General features: G+C 43.3%; 1 protein-coding gene across 4 annotated transcripts in view; it reads right to left on the bottom strand.

Moving 5' to 3' along the window:
- The window catches only part of NUBP1 (NUBP iron-sulfur cluster assembly factor 1, cytosolic), a 52,858-nt gene that overhangs the window by 22,425 nt on the left and 5,419 nt on the right, over positions 1 to 25,014 (bottom strand). For 3 of the 4 annotated variants that reach the window (XM_073542839.1, XM_073542840.1, XM_073542842.1), the window contains one exon: positions 2,160 to 2,228. The exons of the other annotated variant lie outside the window; for it this stretch is intronic. In XM_073542839.1, the coding sequence (XP_073398940.1) occupies positions 2,160 to 2,228 (69 nt within the window). The remainder of the gene's footprint in view (positions 1 to 2,159; positions 2,229 to 25,014) is intronic. 4 annotated transcript variants of the gene reach the window in all.

Genomic DNA, 25,014 nt, shown 5'->3' with positions numbered 1-25,014 from the left:
GAAGACCACACTGGGTACCACTCCTCTCAGCTAAGAACAGGAAACTGAGGCTACAATTTGCACAAGCTCATCGAAATTGGACAGTAGAAGATTGGAAAAACGTTGCCTGGTCTGATGAGTCTCGATTTCTGCTGCGACATTCGGATGGTAGGGTCAGAATTTGGCGTAAACAACATGAAAGCATGGATCCATCCTGCCTTGTATCAACGGTTCAGGCTGGTGGTGGTGGTGTCATGGTGTGGGGAATTTTTTCTGGGCACTCTTTGGGCCCCTTGGTACCAATTGAGCATCGTTGCAACGCCACAGCCTACCTGAGTATTGTTGCTGACCATGTCCATCCCTTTATGACCACAATGTACCCAACATCTGATGGCTACTTTCAGCAGGATGATGCGCCATGTCATAAAGCTCGAATCATCTCAGATTGGTTTCTTGAACATGACAATGAGTTCACTGTACTCAAATGGCCTCCTCAGTCACCAGATCTCAATCCAATAGAGCATCTTTGGGATGTGGTGGAACGGGAGATTCGCATCAGGGATGTGCAGCCGACAAATCTGCGCCAACTGTGTGATGCCATCATGTCAATATGGTCCAAAATCTCTGAGGAATGCTTCCAGCACCTTGTTGAATCTCTGCCACGAAGAATTGAGGCAGTTCTGAAGGCAAAAGGGGGTCCAACCCCTTACTAGCATGGTGTACCTAATAAAGTGGCCAGTGAGTGTAGGTTAAATCTGCAGGTAGGAAGGTGTACTGCAAGTGCGACCCGCAGGTGAAAATTACCTTTATATCTCCGGGCAGCCTCCAGCTTTCAGTCATATGGGCGTGCCGGCGCAGCTACAGTCATCACTCAGGATACAGTGTGTGGCAGCTGTACGCACACCCATCACTGACTGACCGCTAGCTCAGCAGTACATGATGGCAAAGAAGGTGTCAAAGTGTCAAGGGCCACGACTGTCCTGAGCAATGATTGTAGCTGCGCTGGCACGCCTATATGACTGAAAGCCGGCAGCTTCCAGAAGAGATAAAGTTCATTTTTTCCTAAGTCCTGCACTTTTAGCACTGTGGCCGTGTGAAAGCGAGGTGGTTGCAGATTGACTGCATGGCTCATGTGACAATGTTGTGCGAGTCCCCAGAAGAACTGGTGCGGACATCGCTGGAACGGTGGCGCTGGCATGGGAAGTAAATGCACGCTGTATTTAGTCTGTTAAATGTCGCTGTCAAACTATCATGATGCGATCTTGGGATGCCAAAGGCTTGCTATTACAGCCGAGGAAATGTTGAAGAACTCCGTGCCTGTCATCATGGAGCTCCTATGAAACCCTGCTGCCTGTGACCGGGCTTCAACGAGAGACTGTTTTTTACTGTGTGCAGCAATGCTGCTGTATCACAGTATATCAGATGATCGCAAGTTCTAGTCTTCCAAAGAAACTAATAAAAAGAGTGACAAGTCAAAAAAAAAAAAAAAAAAGCATGAAAATAAAAGAAAAAACAAAAGTTTAAAATCACCTCCTTTTTAACCCATTAAAAGGAAAAAAAAAAATAATACTATAATATATATATATATATATATATATATATATATATATATATATATATATATATATATATATATATTTAGTTATGGCTCTTGGAAGTAGGGAGGAAAGAATTAATTAAATTGGCCAAGTTGGCAAGGGTTAAAGAGAGCCTGCCATCAGGATTTCATACCCCATACTAAGGGCATGAAGGTAAAGGTGATTTAATGCGGAGTAAATCCTTTGTTTTAAAAATCCATTTGCTGTTTTAGAGAAATCCATGGTTGAAATTATATGCTAATGAGCTACAAGTGCATTGGGCGGTCCCTGCACCTACAGCTCTCCCGCCTCTCTCCATATTCCTTCCCTGCTGGTCACTCATGTTTGAGAGTCAGGAGGCAGGCAGGGAATATGGAGAGAGGCAGGGCAGCTGTAGGTGCAGGGGCTGGCCACTGCACTTGTGGCTCATTAGCATACAGTTTCAACCATGGATTTCTATAAACTAACAAAACAGACATCTATGAGAAAGCCAGGGATTTACTTTGCAGTGAAGCACCTTCACATACTTGTCATTATTTTTGGGTATAAAATCCCAATGACAGGTTCTCTTTAAGGGATGCATGAGGCATCTCATGCAGTTACCTGTTCATCTTCAAGACCCATTATTTTTGGAATGGACGGACCACAGATGTCCACATCAAGTAAAGCAATCTACAAGAAAAAACAGGCATATCGATCTACAGATGTATAAACGCGCTTCTCAAGAATATATGAAGGGGTTTATTTACTACGTAAAGCAGTTGTCGGTTTCTTACATGTTGATCCCGGGATGTCTGATATAGATTGATGACCTATTTGTAAGTCCCTGACAACCCCTTTAAGAAACCTGTGCCCCTTTGGCTAAAGCTTATAACGTGCCTTGGCTTGAAACATCTGTATATAGGGTTTTAAACTTTGTAAAAGGGACATCAAAGATTACAATGACAATGCAGCCTTCTCCACAAACAGCGCCATCTTTGTCTACAGGCCGTGTTAGGTATTGCAGTTCTATGCCCTTCATTCCAGTGGAGCTGAGCTGTAAAACCACACACACCCTTATACAGGGGAGGTAATGTCTGAGAGAAGCAACAAATGACAAAGTATAAAAAAAATAAATACAAAAAAATCACTAACAGACCCCGTCACTGGATTTTTTTTTTTTTTTTTTTAATTCAAACTGAGCACCTTCTACAATTGTCAGCGTTTCACCGATTCTGGACAGTTTTTTGTTTTTCTTCTGTGCCTCGTTGTTCCAGAGTTATGCCCCAGGTAATAAATGGTTAAATTTTCCCTTCAACCAACTGGGCATGTGCCATAGAAGTTCTGTCATAGAGGAGGAAAAGCAGTACACGCCCAGTTGGCTAAACGGAAAACTTCACTTTTTATTGCCGGAGGTCTAAATTTGGAATTGAGTAGCACAAAACAAAAACGGTTTCAGAATCTGTGGAGCGGCAGCAATTGGAGGCGGTACACTGTTTAAATTAAAATATCCAGTGAAATGTCCCCTTTAAGAGGGCATGTAAATCGACAGCTTAGGCTAGTTTCACATTAGCGTTTTTTTGCGCAGCGCATCGTGCGCATAAAAAACGCAAAGAAAAACGCAAAACAAACGCGCGTTTTTTTAACGTCATGCGCTCGCTGATGCGTCAAAAAAACGCAGCGTTGCTTGCGTTTTACATGCGTTTTTGCATGCGTTTGCGTTTTTTTATGCACATGCGTTTTTAAGTGTGACATTTTTTCCATTGTCTAGAGAACATTCTAGACTTGTTTCACTCAAAAACGCATGCGCAAAAAAACGCAACCGTGCGCAAGACCATGCGCACGCATGCGTTCCCATAGACTTCAATGTGTTGTTTTTGCGCATTCCGTGCGCAAGCGTCTTTTTGCCGAGACAGGGCGCACCAAAAAATGCAACATGTTGCGTCTGGCGCGCCTGGCGCAAAAGACAAAAAAACGCATGCGCACGAAAACGCAAGTGTGCGCAAGACCATGCGCACGTCATGTTAAACATAGGTGCGCAGTGCGCATGCGCACGGGTGCGCACGATGCGCTGCGCACAAAAGCGCAAATGTGAAACCAGCCTTATCTGTACAGTTGGCACATGCATCTATCCTGGTGGTTCCCCTTCATGTTCTCCCGGCGGCCATGTTCCTGAAGCCCACCGACGGGAGAGAATTGTGTAGAGCGGGGACTCCGCTCCTGCCTGCACTGCTGATATTTTCATGAAGCCCACTGCCGGGACACCCTCTCCTCCTTCATTCTTGGTAGGGGAGAAAAAAATATAAAGTGCCAACTTTGATTGTTCTGATGAGCACAAAACTCAGAGGAGGAGATACGGATCCTTTCACTGCTATCATCTGTACTCCAAATGAATATTGGAGGCTGGAAAAGCAGGGGCTTCAAAGTCATGTGTCATGTACATATACGTTTTTATTTTTATTTTTTTACAGGAACGAAGATAACAAATCACTTTATTACGGAATTTAAATGTTAAAACTCTCCAAGCTGGAAAAAAATACTATATACATTATCATTCATCATCTATCATTCATCTTTGCAGCATATATAATGGTATTTAACTATTTCCAGCAACTTCACTGAATCGTGCATGTGTCCAACCTCTATCATTCATCTTTGCAGCATATATAATGGTATATAGTTATTTCCACTCACCCTGCCTGTCCCCTTATGCTATTGAGGTCAAGTAACTTTTCAAAGTGGTTTATGATCCATGTAGGCCTGGACACTTGTTTATCCGCTAAATACATTTATTGTGTCCTGCTGTCCTAACTTAGTTTGATTGATTGCTAACGAGTAAGGCCACTTTCACACATCCGGTGTGTGGGGTCCGGCGGCGTGCGGCGAAAAGCCGGGCCGCCGGATCCGGCCTGCAGCCGTGACACCGGATGTGTGTGCGGCGAGACGATACGGCTCGGACATTATTAAAGGAGCCGCAGGACGAGGTGGACAGAGGCAGCCAATGAGACAGCTGCTGAAAGGGAGGTGAGGGGAGGAGAGGGGAGGGGAGGAGAGTGGAGGGGAGGGGAGGAGAGTGGAGGGGAGGGGAGGAGAGGGGAGGGGAGGGGAGAGAGAGAGAGACATGGGGGGTTAACACTTAGTGTCCAGGCAAGAGAATCTCTCTCTCTTGCCGGGCACTTGTGGGGTTAACCCCACAGAGAGATCTCTCTCTCTCACCCAGACACTGTGAGTGTTAACCCCACAAGTGCCCGGCGAGAGAGATCTCTCACAAGTGTCCGGGTGACAGAGAGAGATCTCTCTCTCTCTCGCCGGGCACTTGTGGGGTTAACATTCACAGAGTCCGGGCATGCGCTGTGGAAAAAGCCGGTCCGGCGCTGCAAAAAAACGTTGCATGGAACGTTTTTTCCAGACGCCGGACAGGCTGTTTTTGCCGGATCAGGCAAAAACCGGATACGCCGCATAGGTATCCGGCGCGATGCGGCAATAATGAAACTGAATGGGGGAAAAACCGGTTCCGGTGGTAACCGGCGCCGGATCCGGTTTTTACACTTTTCGCCGCATCGCGCCTGATGCTGAAAACCGGATGTGTGAAAGAGGCCTAAGGAGAGAAAAAAAAAAAAAGATCTTAGAACTGGCCTTCTATAAATTCAGAGCTGGCCTGGGGAAGGCATTTATGCAGGGGGGCATTTATGTACATGTATCAAAGTACGCTGGCAGTTATAACATGGTAGTTAGACAGGTAAGACAAATAAATAAATCTACTCCCTGTACATTTGGGCCACCGCAAATGTTTACCATATGCATTTGTATAATTTATATCCTGGCCGCTGCATTCACACACATCCACCGCCCTGGTATTAACTCTCTACACTCCGTCCATATTGGCCCCTCACTCCTTTCCTCTCCTATGTATAGCACTCACGCTCTTTTCATATTGCTACACAGCACAGATCCATTCAGTCCCACCATTCAACATCAGAGACGCCTCTCACAAATCACTTAACATCTGCTCACCCTTTCTATCCTCCTTCTTCTAGTCGCAGGAGACATTGCTCCCAACCCTGGTCCCCCATGTTATAGAAAGTCAAACCCCCCAACTGCTACACTCAGAAACCCCTCTAATCTTATTAATATTCCCTGCCTGCCATCAGTCTCTCAATTGTGCCCTTTGGAATTCTCGCTCAGTGTGTAACAAACTCTCCTTCATTCATGACTTTTTCCTTTCTAATTCTCTTAACCTTCTGGCTCTTACTGAAACCTGGATCCAGTAGTCAGACACTACCGCTGCTCTTTCATATGGTAGACTACACTTCTCCCATACCCCAAGATTAGACAATAGAGCAGGAGGAGGCATTGGTCTGCCCCTATCACCAAAATGTACCTTTCAGGTTATCCCTCAAGTACCCTCACTTGTCTTCCCTTCTTTTGAGGTCCATGATGTCAGACTCTACACCCCCTTCTCCATGCGAGTGGCGGTGGTATATCGTCCTCCCGGCCCCTCCCATCAGTTCCTGGATCATTTTGCCACTTGGCTTCCACATTTTCTCTCCTGTGACATCCCTACCCTCATCATGGGCGATTTCAACATCCCCATTGCTCTTCCCCTCTCCCCATCTGCTACTCACCTCTTATCTCTAACCTCCTCGTTTGACCTTTTGCAGCTTACTAATTCTCCAATGCATGAAGACGGAAACTCCCTCGACTTGGTCTTCTCTCGGCTTTGTGCAGTGGATGATTTTGCAAACTCCCCTCTCCCGCTCTCTGACCACAACCTTCTTTCATTCTCTATCAAGAACTACCAGGCTGCTCAGGTCACCCCCAATGTCCATATTTATAGAAACATACAGGCCATTAACACCCAGAAACTTATGAAGAACTTGCAGTCTTCATTGGCCCCTATCTCCTCCCTCTCATGTCCTGATTCTAGATTGAAGCATTACAATGAAACACTTCAAAGTGCCCTGGATGAATTTGCACCTCCTATACATAGACCACCACAACACAGATGGCGACAACCCTGGCACACCCTGCAAACACTTTTCCTGCAGCGGTGCTCCAGGTGCGCCGAACGTCTGTGGAGAAAATCCAACCTACCCGAAGATTTCATCCATTCTAAATTTATGCTTCGAACATACAACACTGCCCTTCACCTCTCAAAAGAAACCTATTTCAACACCCTCATCACCTCACTGTCCAATAACCCTAAACGTCTCTTTGACACTTTTCATTCTCTACTCAACCCAAGAGTACAGGCCCCAACCACAGAGCTTCGAGCTGACGATCTGGCCAATTACTTCAAAGAAAAAAATTGACCAGATCCGACAGGAAATTATCTCCCAATCACCTCATACCATGCACTGTCCTCCCTCCCCCACTGCATCTAGCTCACTCTCTGATTTTGAACCAGTCACAGAAGTAGTAAGCAGGCTCCTTGCATCTTCTCGCCCAACCACTTGCACCAGTGACCCATTTCCATCACATCTACTCCAGCCCCTTTCCCCTGCTGTCATCCCTCACCTAACTAAAATATTTAACCTCTCTCTCTCTTCTGGTATCTTTCCCTCCTCATTTAAGCATGCCGTCATACATCCACTACTTAAAAAACCATCCCTCGACCAAAACTGTGCCGCTAACTATAGACCTGTCTCTAATCTTCCCTTCATCTCTAAACTCCTGGAACGCCTGGTCCATTCCCGTCTTATCCGCTATCTCTTTGATAACTCTCTTCTCGACCCTCTCCAATCCGGTTTCCGCTCTTTACACTCTACTGAAACTGCCCTCACTAAAGTCTCTAATGATCTACTAACAGCTAAATCAAATGGTCATTACTCCATGCTAATTCTCTTGGATCTCTCTGCAGCATTCGACACTGTGGATCATCAGCTCCTCCTCACTATGCTACATTCCATTTGCCTCAAGGACACCGTTCTCTCCTGGTTCTCCTCCTATCTCTCTGACCGCTCCTTTACTGTATCTTTTGCTGGCTCCTCCTCCTCCCATCTTCCCCTTACTGTTGGGGTTCCTCAAAGATCAGACCTAGGCCCACTCCTCTTCTCTTTGTATACTGCCCCTATTGGTCAAACAATCAGTAGATTTGGTTTCCAGTACCATCTCTATGCTGACGACACCCAACTATACGCTTCTTCTCCTGACATCACGTCAGCCTTTCTAGAAAACACCGGCGATTGTCTAAACGCTGTGTCTAACATCATGTCCTCACTATATCTGAAACTGAACCTGTCAAAGACTGAACTCCTTGTGCTTCCTCCCGCTACTAATGTACCTATACCCGACATTGCCATTTCCGTGTGTGGTTCCACTATTACTCCTCAGCAACATGCCCGCTGTCTTGGGGGCATACTTGACTCCGAGCTTTCCTTTGTCCCCCACATACGATCACTGGCTCGCGCTTGTCTTCTGCACCTCAAAAACATTTCTAAAATTCGACCTTTTCTTACTTTTGACTCTGCAAAAACGCTTACTGTTTCTCTTATTCATTCTCGTCTCGACTATTGTAACTCTCTTCTAATCGGTCTCCCTCTTGCCAAACTCTCCCCCCTGAAATCTGTCTTGAATGCTGCTGCCAGGATCATATTCCTCGCCAATCGTTACACCGATGCCTCTACCTTGTGCCAGTCATTACACTGGCTACCCATCCACTCCAGAATCCAGTACAAACTTATTACCCTCACCCACAAAGCTCTTCATGACTCAGCACCACCCTACATCTCCTCCCTTGTTTCAGTATACCACCCTACCCGCGCCCTCCGTTCTGCTGATGACCTGAGGTTAGCATCCTCAATAATCAGAACCTCCCACTCACGTCTCCAAGACTATACACGTACTGCGCCAATTCTTTGGAATGCACTTCCCAGGTCAATACGATTAGTCCCCAATCCCCACAATTTTAAGCGTGCCCTGAAAACTCATTTATTCAGACTGGCCAACCGCCTCAACACATTAACCTAATCTATCCCTGTGTGGCACAGCCAAAAGTTTTTACCATAACCAGGTTCCCCGCATCATGTTCTCACATGCTTTATGTATCCATTAGCCCTCTGTGTCTGTACTGTTACACACTTAACATTGTGGCTGGTCCATACAATCAGGGCAACTGTTACCACCCACCTTTCGTGTCTCCCTTTTTTCCCTCAGATTGTAAGCTTGCGATTATTGTTATACTGTAATGTCTATTGTCTGTACAAGTCCCCTCTGAAATGTAAAGTGCTGCGGAATATGTCGGCGCTATAGAAATAAAATTTATTATTATAGCATCGTTTAGCTACGACAAAATTCACTGCGCCCGTTAGCAGATGCAGGGTGTTTTATGACATTCTCTAAAAGCCGTGAGGTTCCCCTTAGGGATAAATGTTCCTTAGTTCCCCATGACCGTGCCAGTTAGGATGAGAGAAGCATTACCGGATGGACGTCACCTACAATGCAGCTGTGTGTAATACAATCCGGGAATAACACCGCCCTTACACAATGGCAAATATGATGAACCTCTAAGAGTAACAATCATCTGGGGATACGGTACAATTTGTATTTCCATGTAACCGTAAATGAGTTTAACACTTGCACGTGGAGCAATCATCAAGCATCTGACGCAAGGAGCCTCCGGCCAATGTGACTGAATGGTCAATGTGATCACAGCAGCTGCGCTCCGGTACCTGCACTTATATGTACAAGCAAGGGAGGAAAGGGAAGCAAATCCACGCCCTTCCGAGCCTGGAATGTCATCAGGCAACTTTGATCCAAGCTAAAATGGCTCTTTTTTTGCCAAAACCCAGCACTTCTTAAAAAGTAATTGGTGACATAATGGGAATTATTTTAGCACCTGATGTCAGACCTCATCCATGAGGAAATCTCATTGAAAGCCATCAACTAAGTTTATTACTTTGTCCTACTCCTACTCTACCCACTGCTTACTAGAAAATGAATAAACCCGGGGAAATTGGGAGCGGTCGGACATCGACTGAATGTGCTTCCAATTACTTCGCTCACAGCAGACAAACAGATCATGTCCTTAATAATCTGGACATATTCATACTAGTTAAGCCCAAGAGTAAAGAAAGGAAAAAAAAAAACTCAAACTCCCATAAAAATTAGAAAAACAAGTCGAAAATGTAACGTTTCTGCTTGCGGAGTGTGCCATGTCAAGCCTGACATACCGAGATGAGGAGACTTTCCTATGGGAAATATGTAAATTGTCTCTTCAGAGAGGAAGAGGACTAGAACTCTGTTCTGAGAGAACTATGAACAGATCCCACAATAGTTTTCCAAGCTTTAAAAATGTATGCGCACGCGTCTTTACGAAGTCAGTGGCCAGCCAACTTTTCCGAAGTGAATACGCTTCAAGAAAAATCTGGAGGTCTGTTACCTTTGCAGGCGGTCTTGCCGGCATTTTAGCCCTACACTTTTAAGTCTACAGAGCATCTTCTCAAATCAAAGCAGCCTGGAGAATGGACATGTTACTTCTTTTAACTGCCCCCCCCCCCCCCCAAGGTTCTGAACCTTGAGACCACATTCAGTATTTGGTCAGTATTTTACCTCAGTGTTTGGAAGCCAAAATCAGGAGAGGAACAATCAGAGGAAAAGTACAATAGAAACACGTCACCACTTCTGGATTTATCACCATCTCCTGGTTTTGGCTTACAGATACTGAAGTAAAATACTGAATGTGTGCACGTAGCCTGAAGCGAAGAAGAACCATAACGCAGAACATGTGCACGGTATCGTCATTTTAGATTGCAGTTATTTTTTTTGCAGGGCTTTTTCATGAGTATTCCAGTCGGAAACCACCTGAAAAAGATGTCGTGTACACATACCCTTAAGAGGCGAGGAAAGTGGTATAAATATGCCATAGGGCACAGAGTGGAAAAAAAAATAATTAAAGGGAACCTGTCAGCAGGATTCTGCACAGTAACCTACAGGCACTGTCAGGTTGGTGCTGTTATACTGATTACAAGGATACATTGGTTGATGGTATAATGATGCCGACCTGACACTGTCTGTAGGTTACAGTTCGCAATCTTGCTGACAGCTTCCGTATGTATCATATCTGGAACTGACATGAGTAATAGCTAGAGACTACTTTATTTTTAAAGAGGACTGCTATTAGATTCTTAAAAGATTTAGCAGAAAGGACAGACTAAGTGACGCTCAGAAAGTTCAAAGGAAATAATAGGCCTTCAGGACGAGCTGGAAATCTGGTTAATTACAGGTATGACTTCATCTGCGCCATATGCAGCTCACAAGAAATAATGCCCCTAATACCAAGCTCAAAGGGATCATACACTACAGAGAATATGTACATGTATAGAAGATCTCAGGTACAACCCAGTGGTTAACAACATTAGGAGACAAAGGGAATGGCTAACCCTGACGTTCAATGATATGCGCTGCCAGTAAATGATCCCGACTAATGGCCAAATGTACTGATTAATGTCATGGCTGCCCGGTCTCCTAAAACCCCAGCCTTCTGATAGAGCGTAGAAACAAACATATGCTCCAAACTACTGCTAACAACTTATTTTAGGTTTTGCTGCACAGATCTGATCGAGAAGCTTATGAATCTGAGCCATCGCGTCTTGTATTTTGTAATTTCCACATGTAATGACTATTCCATAAATTGTAGCTCTGAACATTACTGAATGTGCTATTTGTCATCAATGTGATGACGCTACAGAATCTAACAGAGGCCCGTGCCAAGAGCCAGAAACGGTCAACCCACATTATAGGGCTCAATGTTACTAAATAGCAAAGACTAAGACCACAGTTCATCAAAGTGTTTAGGCCAGATAAAACACTTTGAAAAGTGGCAACATTTTTGCATAATGGGAGATTGAGCACAAATTTTGTAACTACTGATGTTTACACGCAGGTTTTGGCCAGCTCTGTCGGAATGGGCAGAGTTGGGTGGGTCGACTATTTCACGATGAGTTGTGGAGTACTTGACTCCCATCTATTTATTTTTCTGTCTCCAATGGGAGTAAAAAGTTAAAGCGACTGACCTACTACTTCAACAATTCTGACATGGCCACATTTTTTAGATGGTCTCACTTTCTTGAGAACTTATTTTTTCTATAAAACGACCAGTGAAATCACACTATGGTCACAGTGATCCGTGGGTCTCAAGACTCATGGGCGTCACTAAGTTTAAACATTTGTGGCTTCAGTAAGAATTCTGCCCTTGATTCTATAGTTTTATGGCTACTCCAAAGCTTATATAAATATGTTGTTAGCCTTATGTTGGCAACACTCTAGTCGGCTCAGTGGTGAGAAAACAAGCTTATGTTACTATGTAGTGGAAACTGTGCATTTCCAAACTATTGTTACAGGCAACTCAAGGAGAAATCATATTAACTCAACCCTTCTCGAAATCTGGCAAAGCTTCCCTGAACTTCCTAAACTTTTACTGCCAATTCTTATACAGGAAGCGGCTCCACCTTCCCACTCAAAAAACAAAAAAATTACAGACAGAGAACTTTTAGTGTAAACAGCTAGGACTAAAACCTAACCTGAAATATGTAGGACACTGACTGAGTAAGCAAAAGTTCTCACCGATCTAACCATCAACGACAGATTTTGTGTGTATGTTCATTGCTTATGATGTAGCACAGTATAAACAATTAAAAAAAAACAAAAAAAAACAACTTTAAAGAAAAAAAAAAAAAATTATACATAATTTGAAACAAAAGCCAAGAATTAACAAGGGAAGTGCAACAATAAGAAGCGCCAAATTTATTAATAGACACAAACCAGATCTATAGTAACATTTCTGGTGTAAGAAATGCTGCCACTATTGAGGAGCTTGACTAGCGAGCATATCTACACCCAGTTGTGACTTTTTTGGTGGAATTGAGTCGGTATAAAATGGCCTGATTCAGACTCCTAAAATACATAATAAATTGGGTTCAGTATTTAAATGCAGGATATGCTGAATAGTTTTTTTTCAGAACAATTTGGGAAAGTTATGAAATGTCCGTTTTCCTGATCTAAGGATCTCAGTGGCTTTTAGTTGTGATGAATCTGTGCTGCACTTTATGTACATACTCAGTAGTAAAGCTCCTGCTCTACAGAGCATAGCAAAAAGGCCTGCACTCATCTCAAGAACTGCTGGCGTGAACAGGAAAACAGGATTAAGGCAAGTACTCCTTAAGGCTAAGTTCACACGTAGCCGAATTCCCGTTACCACGAGAATTCCGGAATTCCATGGGAAAATCGCATTTTAAATTCCCGCGATTTTCCCGCGGAAAAAGTAGCGTTTTGCAAGCGTAATTAGCTTGCAGAATGCTAGCGTTTTCCAAGCGATCTGCAGCATCGCTTGGAGAACTGATTGACAGGTTGGTCACACTCGCCAAACATAGTGTTTGACGAGTGTGACCAACTTTTTACTATTGAGGCTGCCTATGCAGCATCAGTAGTAAAAGATAAAATGTAAAAAAAATAAATGAATAAAATAATCGGGTTATATTCACCTTCCGATGTCCCACGCAGCGTCCCCAGGCCTCCGCGATGCTCCGGCAGGTCCCGTTCCCAGTGATGCATTGCGGCAATGACCTTTGATGACGTCGTGGTCTCGTGAGACGCGACGTCAGCAAAGGTCATCGCAAAGCATTACTGGGAACGGGAGCTGCCGCGTGTATCGCTGAAACCTGGGGACGCTGCACGGGACGTCGGAAGGTGAATATAACCCGATTTTTAAAATTTAATTCTATTTTTTACAGGGATATGGGGTACCCACAGCCCGGAGGACAGTCTCCTCTCCTCCGGACCGTGGGTACCATCCGCAAATGTTCTGCTTACTTTTCGCATGGTGGGCACAGCCACATGCAGAAAATAAACAGAACAATGAATTCCTATGTGGGTGGAATTACCGCGATTCTGCAAATTAATGAGCATGCGGCAGAATTTTCCGCGATGTGATTCCGCCGCGGGAAAACTCACAGCTTTAGCACAGCATTGCGGAATCCCATAGGACTGCATGTTTTTTTGCGTTTTCGCGGCAAAAATCGCATGGTAAAAACCACCGCGAAAAATCCTGAACGTGTGAACACAGCCTAAAGCATATCTAAACTTTCAATAAACTGTGCATAAATCAACAGTCCAAAATGCTCCTACGAGTGTTTCCAATCTAAAAAGACATTTACAACAATTACACCCTGACGATTTCAAAGCTGTGACTGAGAAATCTGACCAGCGTCACTTTGTGTGATAATTCTGGAATGCTTCACCATGTCCCATTGATTTTGATAAGGCTAAGTTCACAAGTAGTGGAACTCTTACGGAAATTACCGCAAGAGTTCCAGAATTCCATTCCGCGGGAAAAATCGCATTTTAAATTCCCGCGATTTTCCGGCGGAAAAACTAGCATATTGCAAGCGTAATTAGCTTGGAAAATGCTAGCGTTCTCCTCTCCTCCGGACCGTGGGTACCATCCGCAATTGTTCTGCTTACTTTTTGCATGGTGTGCACAGCCACATGCGGGAAGTAAGCGGAACAATGCATTCCTATGGGTGCGGGATCGCCGCGATTCCGCAAAATTAATGAGCATGCTGCATTTTTTACCGCGAAGCAATTCCGCCACGGTAAAAACCCCAGCATTAGCACAGCATTGCGGAATCCCATGGGATGCTTATTTTTCGCGTTTTCGCTGCAAAACCGCGCGGTTAAAACAGCCGCGGAAACGCGAAAACAATGCCACGTGTGAACTCAGCCTAATGGGAAATTTATGATGATATTTTCTGCATTTATTTATAAAAATATCAGAAACATTACAAAAATTTCAAAAAATTAGCCATTTTCGAACTTTGAATGAGTATCCTTTTAATCCAGATGGTCATACCACACAAAAACATTAATAAATAACAATTACCTCATGTCTGCATTACATCAGCACCATTTATAAAATGTTGATTGTTAGAATTTTAGATTTAAAAACATAGCAGTCATTTTTCATTTTTTCAGGGATTATTTACAAAGCTTATTTTTTTAGGGACCTATTGAGTTTTGAGGAGACTTTGTGGTTCCTTTATATTGGAAAGCCTCAAAGGTGATACCATTTTAAAACGAGCACCTGTCAATATATTCAAATTGCTTTGAGGTAGTTTATTAACCCTTCAGATGCTTTTCAGGAATTAATGCAAAGTGACATAGCAGGAATGAAAAAGTTTATTTTTACCATCTAAAAGTTGATAACTTCTGAACAGGCCACTATAGCCGGCAGATAAGGCCATTATTTGGCCATGAATTGTATAGCAAACACAAGTATGACACAATCAAGATCTCAGGGTGCCGATGGGGTTAAAGAAGGAGCCCCCACGCTGTTATCCATCTAGATGCTGTAGTCAGCATTTAAGGTGTTAAACGACTATAGTCGTTACCAACACTGATTGTGGCTGATGCAGCAAGTTGTCCGCTATAGTGTTCAGCTGATAGATGCTGGATTGTCACCTGTATTGGGATGCTATTCTCTTACATCTCAGGTAAGTAAAAAGACGTATCAGTGGTCACTAAGGGGATGGATGCCTGCACACGTCACAGAGTGAACTATTTTGCAGTCAATGTTCGATTTGTTTGTGAAAACAAAAAAAATTGTTACCAAGACACTGATCCTAAAGCTCATCACACCAGCCAGTTTCTCCAGGCCTTAGTGGAAAAAGTTCTGCAAGATTCTAAACTCAAAAAATAACAGGATCTTGCTACTGTAACTGACAATGCTTCATGCATGATTAAGTAGAATTAAACTGATGAATGAGAATAAAGGTGAACAGCAGCTAGAAGAAAACTTCAGATTCGGTATGTTTGAGATGGAAGACCACAATCGTGTAACTGAGGAACAAACAGATATTACAGAAGAACAGCAAAATGATACTAAATTAGATGATCTTGTTGAAGCCGCTTCAAAATTGTTCTCATATTTATCACATGCGCTGTGTTGTGCACACACTGCAGCTGGCAGTAAGAGATAGTCTGCAGGAGAGACATGATGGAACTCTGGCAAAGTGAGAAAATTGGTTATTGCCAGAACCCCTAAAAATGATTCCATTTTGAAGAGACATGCTAAAAATGAGGTAATTGTGGATCAAGCCCCTGGAAACACCCATTTAATGATTGAGCGATTGCTTGAACTAAAACCGTTTCTTATAGATATGGCGAACCCTCAGGTAAGCCTAAATGAAGGTCAACGGACACAGGTGGCTGAATTGAAGGAATTGCTTCATCACCAATTTACAGTGACAAAAAAAAAAAAAAAAAAAAGCTGAGGATTTAACTCCTGGCATTTTCATAAAGGAGTGGAAGAACTTGTTGTTTTGCCTGTCCCGAAGAGGTGGTTTAATCTCAGATGGCATTGCTGCTTCAGTGAAAAGGAGCGATACACTTATTAAAAAATAAACTTCTTCTGGCTGCTGTTTATGTGGACCCGAGTCATTGTATATTGCTGGACGATCAACAGCTTACTAAAGGAAAAGAAGCTCTGATTGAGGTAGCAGTTAGGATTAGGGCACTACATGACTGCCAAGAGCAAGAGGACTTGGGTCTTGCCAGTGCTACTGCTACCATAGCTTCAGCCTCATTACATGAGGAGTTTCATTTTGAAAAGTATTTGGATGACATGGAGCAAATTAAGCGTTGCCAGAGGGAAAAACATTCCACTCCCATGGCAAACAGAATGACCACATTTCCAGAAAATGTTTCACTTGCTCTCAAAGAAGTAGAAGAGGTCAACCGTTCATCAAAACTGACTGTGCACGAGACAATTCCTTTATGCCCTGAAATTGTTAGAGATGTTGCCCATGTGGATTACGGCTTTGCCACCAACCCAAGTTAGTGTAGAGAGGTTGTTCGTTGGCCTTAAAATAATTACGGTAGGTCAGATTTGAGGTCATCATCTATGAAGGAGGATCTGATGGAGGCGATACTACTTCTCAGAACAAATTCATAGACTTCACAAATGTTATTCAGTAAGTTTTTTGTTGAAAACTGTTTTTCCCCCCACTTACGGCATAGTGTATTACATATTTACAACTTATTAATGTTTGTATTCTAAAGTTGTTTTCCAATAAGTATGTTTTATGTTCTAAATGGCTTGATTATTGCATCATAATGTTGAGTACTACACACTGCTACTACACTTAAAACATGAGCCAAGGGAGTCGGAGTCAAAGGTTTGGCCTTCCGACTCTATAGCCCTGCTTGATACTCTGTGTTGGTATATCTTAAAATCTCAATAAAATACATTAAGGCTATGTGCCCACGTAGCGTTTTAAAATGCACAGTGAAAACCGGACTCCTTCCCAGAAATTGCGCGTTGTTTTTCTGCGCGATTTCACCGCGATTCTCTCAAGCACTTTCCAAGCAATTTGAAGCATCGCTTGGAAAGTGATTGACAGGTTGGTCACACTCGTCAAACATAGTGTTTGACAAGTGTGACCAGCTTTTTACTATTGAGGCCGCCTATGCGGCAACAATAGTAAAAGATAGAATGTTAAAAATGATAAAAAAAATAATAAAAAAAAAAAAATCGGGGTATATTTACCTTACGACGTCCCGCGCTGCCATCCAGGGCCTCAGTGTTCCCAGTGATGCCTTGCGAGATCTGTGATGACGTTGGTCTCGCGTTACTATAGCGATCTTGCGAGACCGCTAGAGTCACGCGAGACTACGTCATCACAGGACCTTGCCGCAAGGATTTACTGGGAACGCTGTGGCCCGGGATGGCAGTGCGGGACGTCGGAAGGTAAATATACCCTGATTTTTTATTCTTTTTTTACAGGGGTATGGTACCCAGGGCCTGGAGGACAGTCTCCTCTCCTCCACACCGTGGGTACCAACCGCACATGAGACGCTTAACTTCCCGCATGGTGGGCATAGCCACATGCGGGAAGTAAGCGATTCTCATGCATTCCTATGGGTGTGGAATCGCGGCAATTCTTTGCGATTCCGCACAAAAGAATGAGCATGCTGCGATTTTTTCCGCGATGCGATTCCGCCGCGGAAAGAAGCGCAGCATTAGCACAGCATGTGCGGAATGCCATAGGAATGCATGGGGGGCGTTCTGTACACGATTTTTAAGCGTTTTTGCAGCGTTTTCGAGCTGAAAATCGTGGCAAAAACGCTTAAAAATCGCATCGTGGGCACACAGCCTAAACCATGTGGATTTATGGTGAAAAAAACATGGAAAAGTTTTCAAAGCACTAGGTGTACATCCATACACGTGTTGTGTATATGTGTGTGTCCTGCAGAGACACGTCTTTTCACTGCCAGGGAAGTTTTTATTGGCAGGAAATACATTTTTCCTATTTTCTGCTGTCTATTACTGGAGTGTGCTTATGGCTATGTGCACACGGTGCGGATTCCGCAGCGGATTTGGCCCTGCAGATCTGCAGCAGAACTGCATATGATGTACAGTAGATTAAAGGCAATGTAAATCAAAATCCGCAGTGCACATGCTGTGTTTTTTTCCGGGCAGATGTGCTGCGGATTGAAAACTGCAGCATGTCACTTCTTTTCTGCGGATTTGCTGCAGTTTTTCCACCTGCTCCATTCGCAGGTGGAAAACTGCAGGGGAAAACCGCACAAAAACTGCAGTAAATCCGCTGGTAAAAAGCAGGTCACTTTACCTGCGGATTTAGCAAAAACTGCAGGGAAAATTCCTCAGCAGTTTCAACACCATGTGCACATAGCCTTATAATCCAAAAGTTTCGGTATATTGGTAATTTAGTTTTCTGTAACCTTGACGATAATCAGAGAAGACTTTCTCTCACTTGTGGGAAGATTATATCCTACCTAGCTCTGTATCGAAATACCCAAGATCGAGCACTCGCCCCGACGCCCCCGGCCGCATTTATCCTCCTTTGTACGGCAAGAGATACGTGAAACTAAACACAAAGGTACAGTCCTTCCCGAGTAAATGTCAATGATAAACAGGAAGATGCGAGCATTATAGTGTAATCCCACAAGTCTACGCATTGGCTGCCATTTTTACTTTCCATGAGGGGGGGAAGCATGAGGTATGCAGGTGTGACGCGGAGCAGTGTCCAGGCCATTGATACACTTGGAACTGATACTTATACAGGAGAGACAGACAAGAATACTGCGGGGGGAAGCTAATAATCCCAGGAAACAGGATGTGATCTAAAACATATTTCCCCTCTCACCATCTGTCTGCTGAACACAAAAATCTTTCAACGAAATGCTAAAATAGTTGCTACCTGGACGCAAGCCACTAAACTTTCCAGACGGAAGCAGACAGTCCAGAGAGAGATATGGACAGTTCACGCTCACTTCTACGTTTTTCTTTGCTCCGACTCTAAATGACAATTTTGACATTTAAAACCAATTCCAAGTTTTGTGGTGTTCATCAACGTCTTTACACTCCTTTAAATGCAAAATATAAAAAAGACAAAATGTTATCGTAAATTTCCATCACCTGATGTACAATGTCATTAGAGAACATCTGCTGTGTGCTTTAGGGTTCTTGCACAGGGCTGCGCCGTACACTCGGAGCCTGCATGGTGGTCCTTCAGGGATAAAAGCACCTATTGTGCAGCTGGATGGAGATACTGGACAGCAAAGTATCACATTCTCCCGCAGAACGTGTGTACTGAGAAATCAGCCACAAGGCTTCTGATGGAACATGACTTTTACAACCCAATAGGCCTATATGCAAGAGAAACAAAACAAACTGTACCATCGGCCCCCACAGATGAACGATATGGTGCATGTACTATGAACTGTACAGTTCTCATGCTCTGTAACATCTACTGTTTTACTTGCTGATTCCTCTTCAGCAGCATCCTGCCAGCACTATAGGTGACTAAACTTCCCTTCCCTTAGTTCCCAGCATGCATAGTCCACTGGCTTTCCAGCCCACTTTGCTCTGGGTGTGTGTAGTTTAGACAGATGAGCACTCCTACACTTCCTGTAAGACAAATTAGAGTCAGCAGCACATATCAGGACTGCTTGTGCCATCACAGCCATGTACATTTGACTCAAACGCTGCGGCGCTGACAAGTGTCTGCCTACACGCATGAATAGACAGAGACCGGTCAGTCACTGTTAGCAGGTGGAGAGGACATGTACAACTACAGTGTGGCTTGGTCCCCTGCAGGTATTAAAAGTATGTTCTCCTCTGAAATGCCACAACATTTCAGAGTCAAACATAAATGGCTGAGATCATACAGCCAGTGCCAGATACATGTGACCACCTGTCAAATTCCCTTTAAAGGGGCTCTCCATGAACAAAGTACATTTTAAATTAACAGATCTTGGAATAAGCATAAATTCCACAATTGGATGGGTTAAAACATGAACATGGTCTGATCATACTACAGCTCCTGGGCAGGGGAGGAAGCACAAGAGAGTACTCAGACATTACAGCATAGGATCACAGCTGTTTCTGTGAGGTAAACAGTTTCCCTGCCTGTTCAAACTGGTTTTACCTCACAGAAAGCAGAAGCAGCATTCCCCTGTAGTCCAGTCTGTATACTCTGCCCAGGAGCTGTGATATGATCAGACCATGTTCCTGTACGGTCAGACACAATCATTACACAGTAGGGGCACATTTATAAGATTATCTCAGCACAGGAACATTTTATTTATACACATCCAATTGTGGAAATTATTATTATTACAAGATCTATTGATTAAAATGCTATTTGTTCATGGGAAAACCTCTTTAAGTGTAATTCAACAGTAGCAATAATCACACAACAAAAAAGTCAAAAGGAAGTCAAGTAGTAGTCAGCACTTTGGAGTGATTTTTCCCAGGTAAGGTGAGCCAATTTTTCAACCTCTGGCGATATCATACTTGCATGTATAATGGATATACGCACTACATAATTGGAGCAGGCTTACAGTGCAACAGTCGTTATATTTGTACTTTATAAATCAATAGTGCAAATTACAGTAAGCAACTTTTTAATATATTTTATACACATACACACACACACACACACACACACACACACACACACACACATATGTGACTGAACAAGTTGGCACACTACCACTCGGGCCTGAGATATTAAATATGTTGGCAATGAGCTTTCCTGGCTCTGTGCTGCCGACGAAGCAGAATGGCAGCGCTGCTCCAGGGGAGCAATGAAGTCATCGCGCTAGCATCTACGCGCCACGGGAACGAGGCGAGTATGACTGTATGCATTTTTGTATTTTTAATTAAAACGTGTATTTGACATGAGGACTTGTACTGTATATAGGCGGCTATATAGGGGCTCACATTATATACAGGAGGCTATATAGGAGGCTACATCCCTCAATGTACATAGGTGGCTATATGGGGCTCACACTATACACAGGAGGCAATGTGCAGGCTTATACTGTATATAGGCTATATAGGGGCTCACACTGTATATAGGAGGCTATGTGCAAGCTCATACAGGATATATGGAACTACGTGTGGCCTCATACTGTATATAGGATGTGTGTGGACTCACTGTATATAGGGAGCCATGTGGGGCTTATACTGTATATAGGGGGCTGTGTGGGGGTATATTGACTGGGCCTATGAGCTGTTATAATCATTGCAGTACGGCTTATGGTCTCTTTTTTTTGTCCTGATTGAAGGAATTCCCAGATTTAACTCTGAATGATCAAAAGAGGGAAACGAGTTGGAAGAAGATGCAATTAAGGCCTCTTTCACACTTCAGTTTTACTAGCATCAGTTAAAATCCGCCAAAAAGGCAGACAAGCGGATCCGTTCTCAATTGACGTGAACGGATGGCACAGGATCCGTTATCAGACGGATCCTGAAAATGAGAAAATTTAAAGGAAACACTGAGAGAGAGAGAGAGAGAGAGAGAGAGAGAGAGAGAGAGAGAGAGAGAGAGAGAGAGAGAGAGAGAGAGAGAGAGAGAGAGAGAGAGAGAGAGAGAGAGAGAGAGAGAGAGAGACACTCTTGCACACTTTAAAAAAAGCGGTCTGGCACATAGGTGTGTTTACTGTCCTCCGCTCCCTACCGACTATGCTTTCCTCCGACTTTTCCCGATAGTCGGCCGATTTCGTTCGACTCGACTTTTGAGAAAGTCGGGTTTCATGTAACCCGACTCGACCCTAAAAAAGGCAAAGTCGCTCATCTCTAGTGCTTAGAGATAACAAATTATAATAATTATATCGCACATAAAAACATTTCACATCGTATATTCAACTCTACAGATTTGCAACACAAATTAACTAAATGATTACCTAAGTACTGATAGTATTTTATTTTCAACTCATTCAAGATTTTTGGTTTTTCCTTTCAGTGCAAAGATGAACAGATTTTTGGCAGTTCCAATTATTGAACAGACCACGTAAAGTTGACCATGAGAAAAGCATGGAGATTGCAAATCGATCCCTACTACTTTCAAGGACTGTCCCTGAGCATTGTTAATGGACATTGCAAATAGCAGTTGAACTAGAAACTGGAGGCGTTTAAAATCAAAAAACAAATCAGATGGAATGAGTGGAATTCTTGGAATGAAAATGTCCTCTCCTTTGGCACATCCTGTTTCTGAGCTGCGTATCTAACCCTATCCTGTGTGATACTGACTGCTGAGCAGTGTATCTAATCCTATCGGGTGTTACTGACTGCTCAGCCGTGTATCTAATCCTATCCTGTGTGATACTGACTGCTGAGCTGTGTACCTAATCCTATCATGTGTGTTACTGACTGCTGAGCCGTGTATCTAATACTATTGTGTGATACTGTGTGCTGAGCTGTGTATCTAACCCTATCCTGTGTGATACTGTCTGCTGAGCCGTGTATCTATTCCTATCCTGTGTGATACTGACTGCTGAGCTGTGTATCTAATCCTCTCCTGTGTGATACTGACTGCTGAGCTGTGTATCTAATCCTCTCCTGTGTGATACTGACTGCTGAGCTGTGTATCTAATCCTGTGTGATACTGACTGCTGAGCAGTGTATCTAATCCTATCCTGTGTGATACTGGGCTCCCCCTGCAGTCTGTGTCAGAGGGTGGTCTGTGTTGACACGGTAATAAATTGTGTTATTTCCAGCTTTACAGAAGGACGATAACACCACAGAAATGATAAGAATAGGCAAAATTGTTTGGTGAATTGGAATGCGCGGGGTTAAAATTTCGCCTCACAACATAGCCTATGACGCTCTCGGGGTCCAGACGTGTGACTGTGCCAAATTTTGTGGCTGTAGCTGCGACGGTGCAGATGCCAATCCCAGACATACAAACCAGGGCTGTGGAGTCGGAGTCGTGGAGTCGGAGTCGGAGTCGGTGCTCATTTTGGTGGAGTCGGAGTCGGAGTTGGAGTCGGTATAAAAATGGACCGACTCCTAAAATATATAATAAATTGGGTACAGTAATTCAATGCAGGATGTGCTGAATATTTTTTCATAGGAATTTGGGAAAGTTATGAAATGTCCTATAAATGGCTGTTCTATTCCTGATCTAAGGCTACATTCACACACAGCGTTTTTCCTGTGTTTTTTGAGGATACGTTTTTCAGCTGCAAAAGCTGATCATCTTTTTAAAAAACCGCATCACCTGAAAGGTTTTTGAGCTCATAGATAATGTTTTCAATAGCAAAAGCAGATTAGAAATCTGCTCTATCCATTTATCCATATCTGTCTATCCATATCGTATCTGTACCAAAAAGAATGAAAACCGGGTAGTACACCAATATATATTCTGTTCTATCTAAATATCTTGATTATGGGATCATAAAAATGATTAAATGTCTGAGGTTCACATTGTACTACAATAAATTTTTCACTTAAATATAAGCAATATGTGTGGGAGTCGGAGTCGGAGTCGTGGAGTCGGTGTAAGAGAAATTGAGGAGTCGGAGTTGCAGGTTTGGCTTACCGACTCCACAGCCCTGATACAAACACACACACATTGAGCTTTATATATCAGATATCTACCCCAGTCTGACACTGATCATAGGGTATGTTTGCTTAGAAAAAGCTCTCAGAAAACGATATTAGAAACTATAGATTGCATGAAGAAAAGTTCCTGCATCTTCCTTTACGCTTGTGGAAGCTAAAGAGATGACAGACGCAGGAGATGATCTTTCTGATGTCACTTGGACCTTTTCCACTCACATGATGGAGATCAATAGAACAAGAACAATTGCACCAAGAATGTACGGTAGATCCTGGGATCATTAATCTGCACAAGAGCCTAAAATATACATAAACTCACCACTAAATACACTGTGTTCCAAATTATTATGCAAATTGGATTTAAGTGTCCTAAAGATGTAATTTTTTGTTTTTCAAATCAACTCATAGATGGTATTGTGTATCAGGGCTCTTCGGATCACTGAAATCAATCTCAAATGCCTGTGATAATTAGTTTACAAGATGAGCTCAATTAAAGGAAAACTACTTAAGAATGATGTTCCACATTAAGCAGGGCACAGGTTTCAAGGAATTTAGGAAAGAAAAAGGATCTCTCTGCTGCTGAAAAGCATCAAATAGTGCAATGCCTTGGTCAAGAGATGAAAACATTAGATATTTCCCAAAAACTTAAACGTGATCATCGTACTGCTAAGAGATTTGTGGTTGATTCTGAGCACAGACATGTTTGTGCTGATAAAGGCAGAATGAGGAAGGTTTCTCCCAGGCAAGTTAATCAGATTAAGAGAGCAGCTGCTAAAAAGCCATTACAAACCAGCAAACAGATATTTAAAGCTGCTGGTGCCTCTGGAGTCCCTCGAGCCTCAAGGTGTAAGGTCCTTCAAAGGCTTGCTGTGGTGCCTAAACCTACTATTCGGCCACCCCTAAACAGTGCTCACAAGCAGATATGGTTGCAGTGGGCCCAGACATACATGAAGACTAATTTTCAAACAGTCTTGTTTACTGATGAGTGTCGAGCAACCCTGGATGGTCCAGATGGATGGAGTAGTGGATGGTTGGTGGATGGCCACTATGTCCCAACAAGGCTGCGACGTCAGCAAGGAGGTGGAGGAGTCATGTTTTGGGCTGGAATCATGGGGAAACAGCTGGTAGGGCTCTTTAAGGTTCCTGAAGGTGTGAAAATGACCTCTGCAAAGTATATAGAGTTTCTGACTGACAGCTGTCTTCCATGGTATAAAAAGCAGAAACGTGCCTTCAGGAGCAAAATCATCTTCATGCATGACAATGCACCATCTCATGCTGCAAAGAATACCTCTGAGTCATTGACTGCTATGGGCACAAAAGGAGATAAACTCATGGTGTAGCCACCATCTTCCCCTGACCTCAACCCTATATGGAGAACCTTTGGAGTATCATCAAGCAATAAATCTATGTGGGTGTGAGGCAGTTCACATCAAAACAGCAACTCTGGGAGGCTATTCTGACTTCATGCAAAGAAATAGAAGCAGAAACTCTCCAAAAACTCACAATTTCAATGGATGCAAGAATTGTGAAGGTGATATCAAAGAAGGGTTCCTATGTTAACATGTAACTTGGCCTGTTAGGATGTTTTGGAGTTAAATAGCTTTTTTTTCAGTG

The sequence above is a fragment of the Dendrobates tinctorius genome, unplaced genomic scaffold, assembly GCF_039654945.1.
Source record: "Dendrobates tinctorius isolate UK_male_01 unplaced genomic scaffold, ASM3965494v1 ptg000129l, whole genome shotgun sequence".
NCBI lineage: Eukaryota > Metazoa > Chordata > Amphibia > Anura > Dendrobatidae > Dendrobates > Dendrobates tinctorius.
The sequence above is the reverse complement of the archived record's forward strand: the minus strand, read 5'-3'. Positions and strand labels throughout refer to the sequence as shown.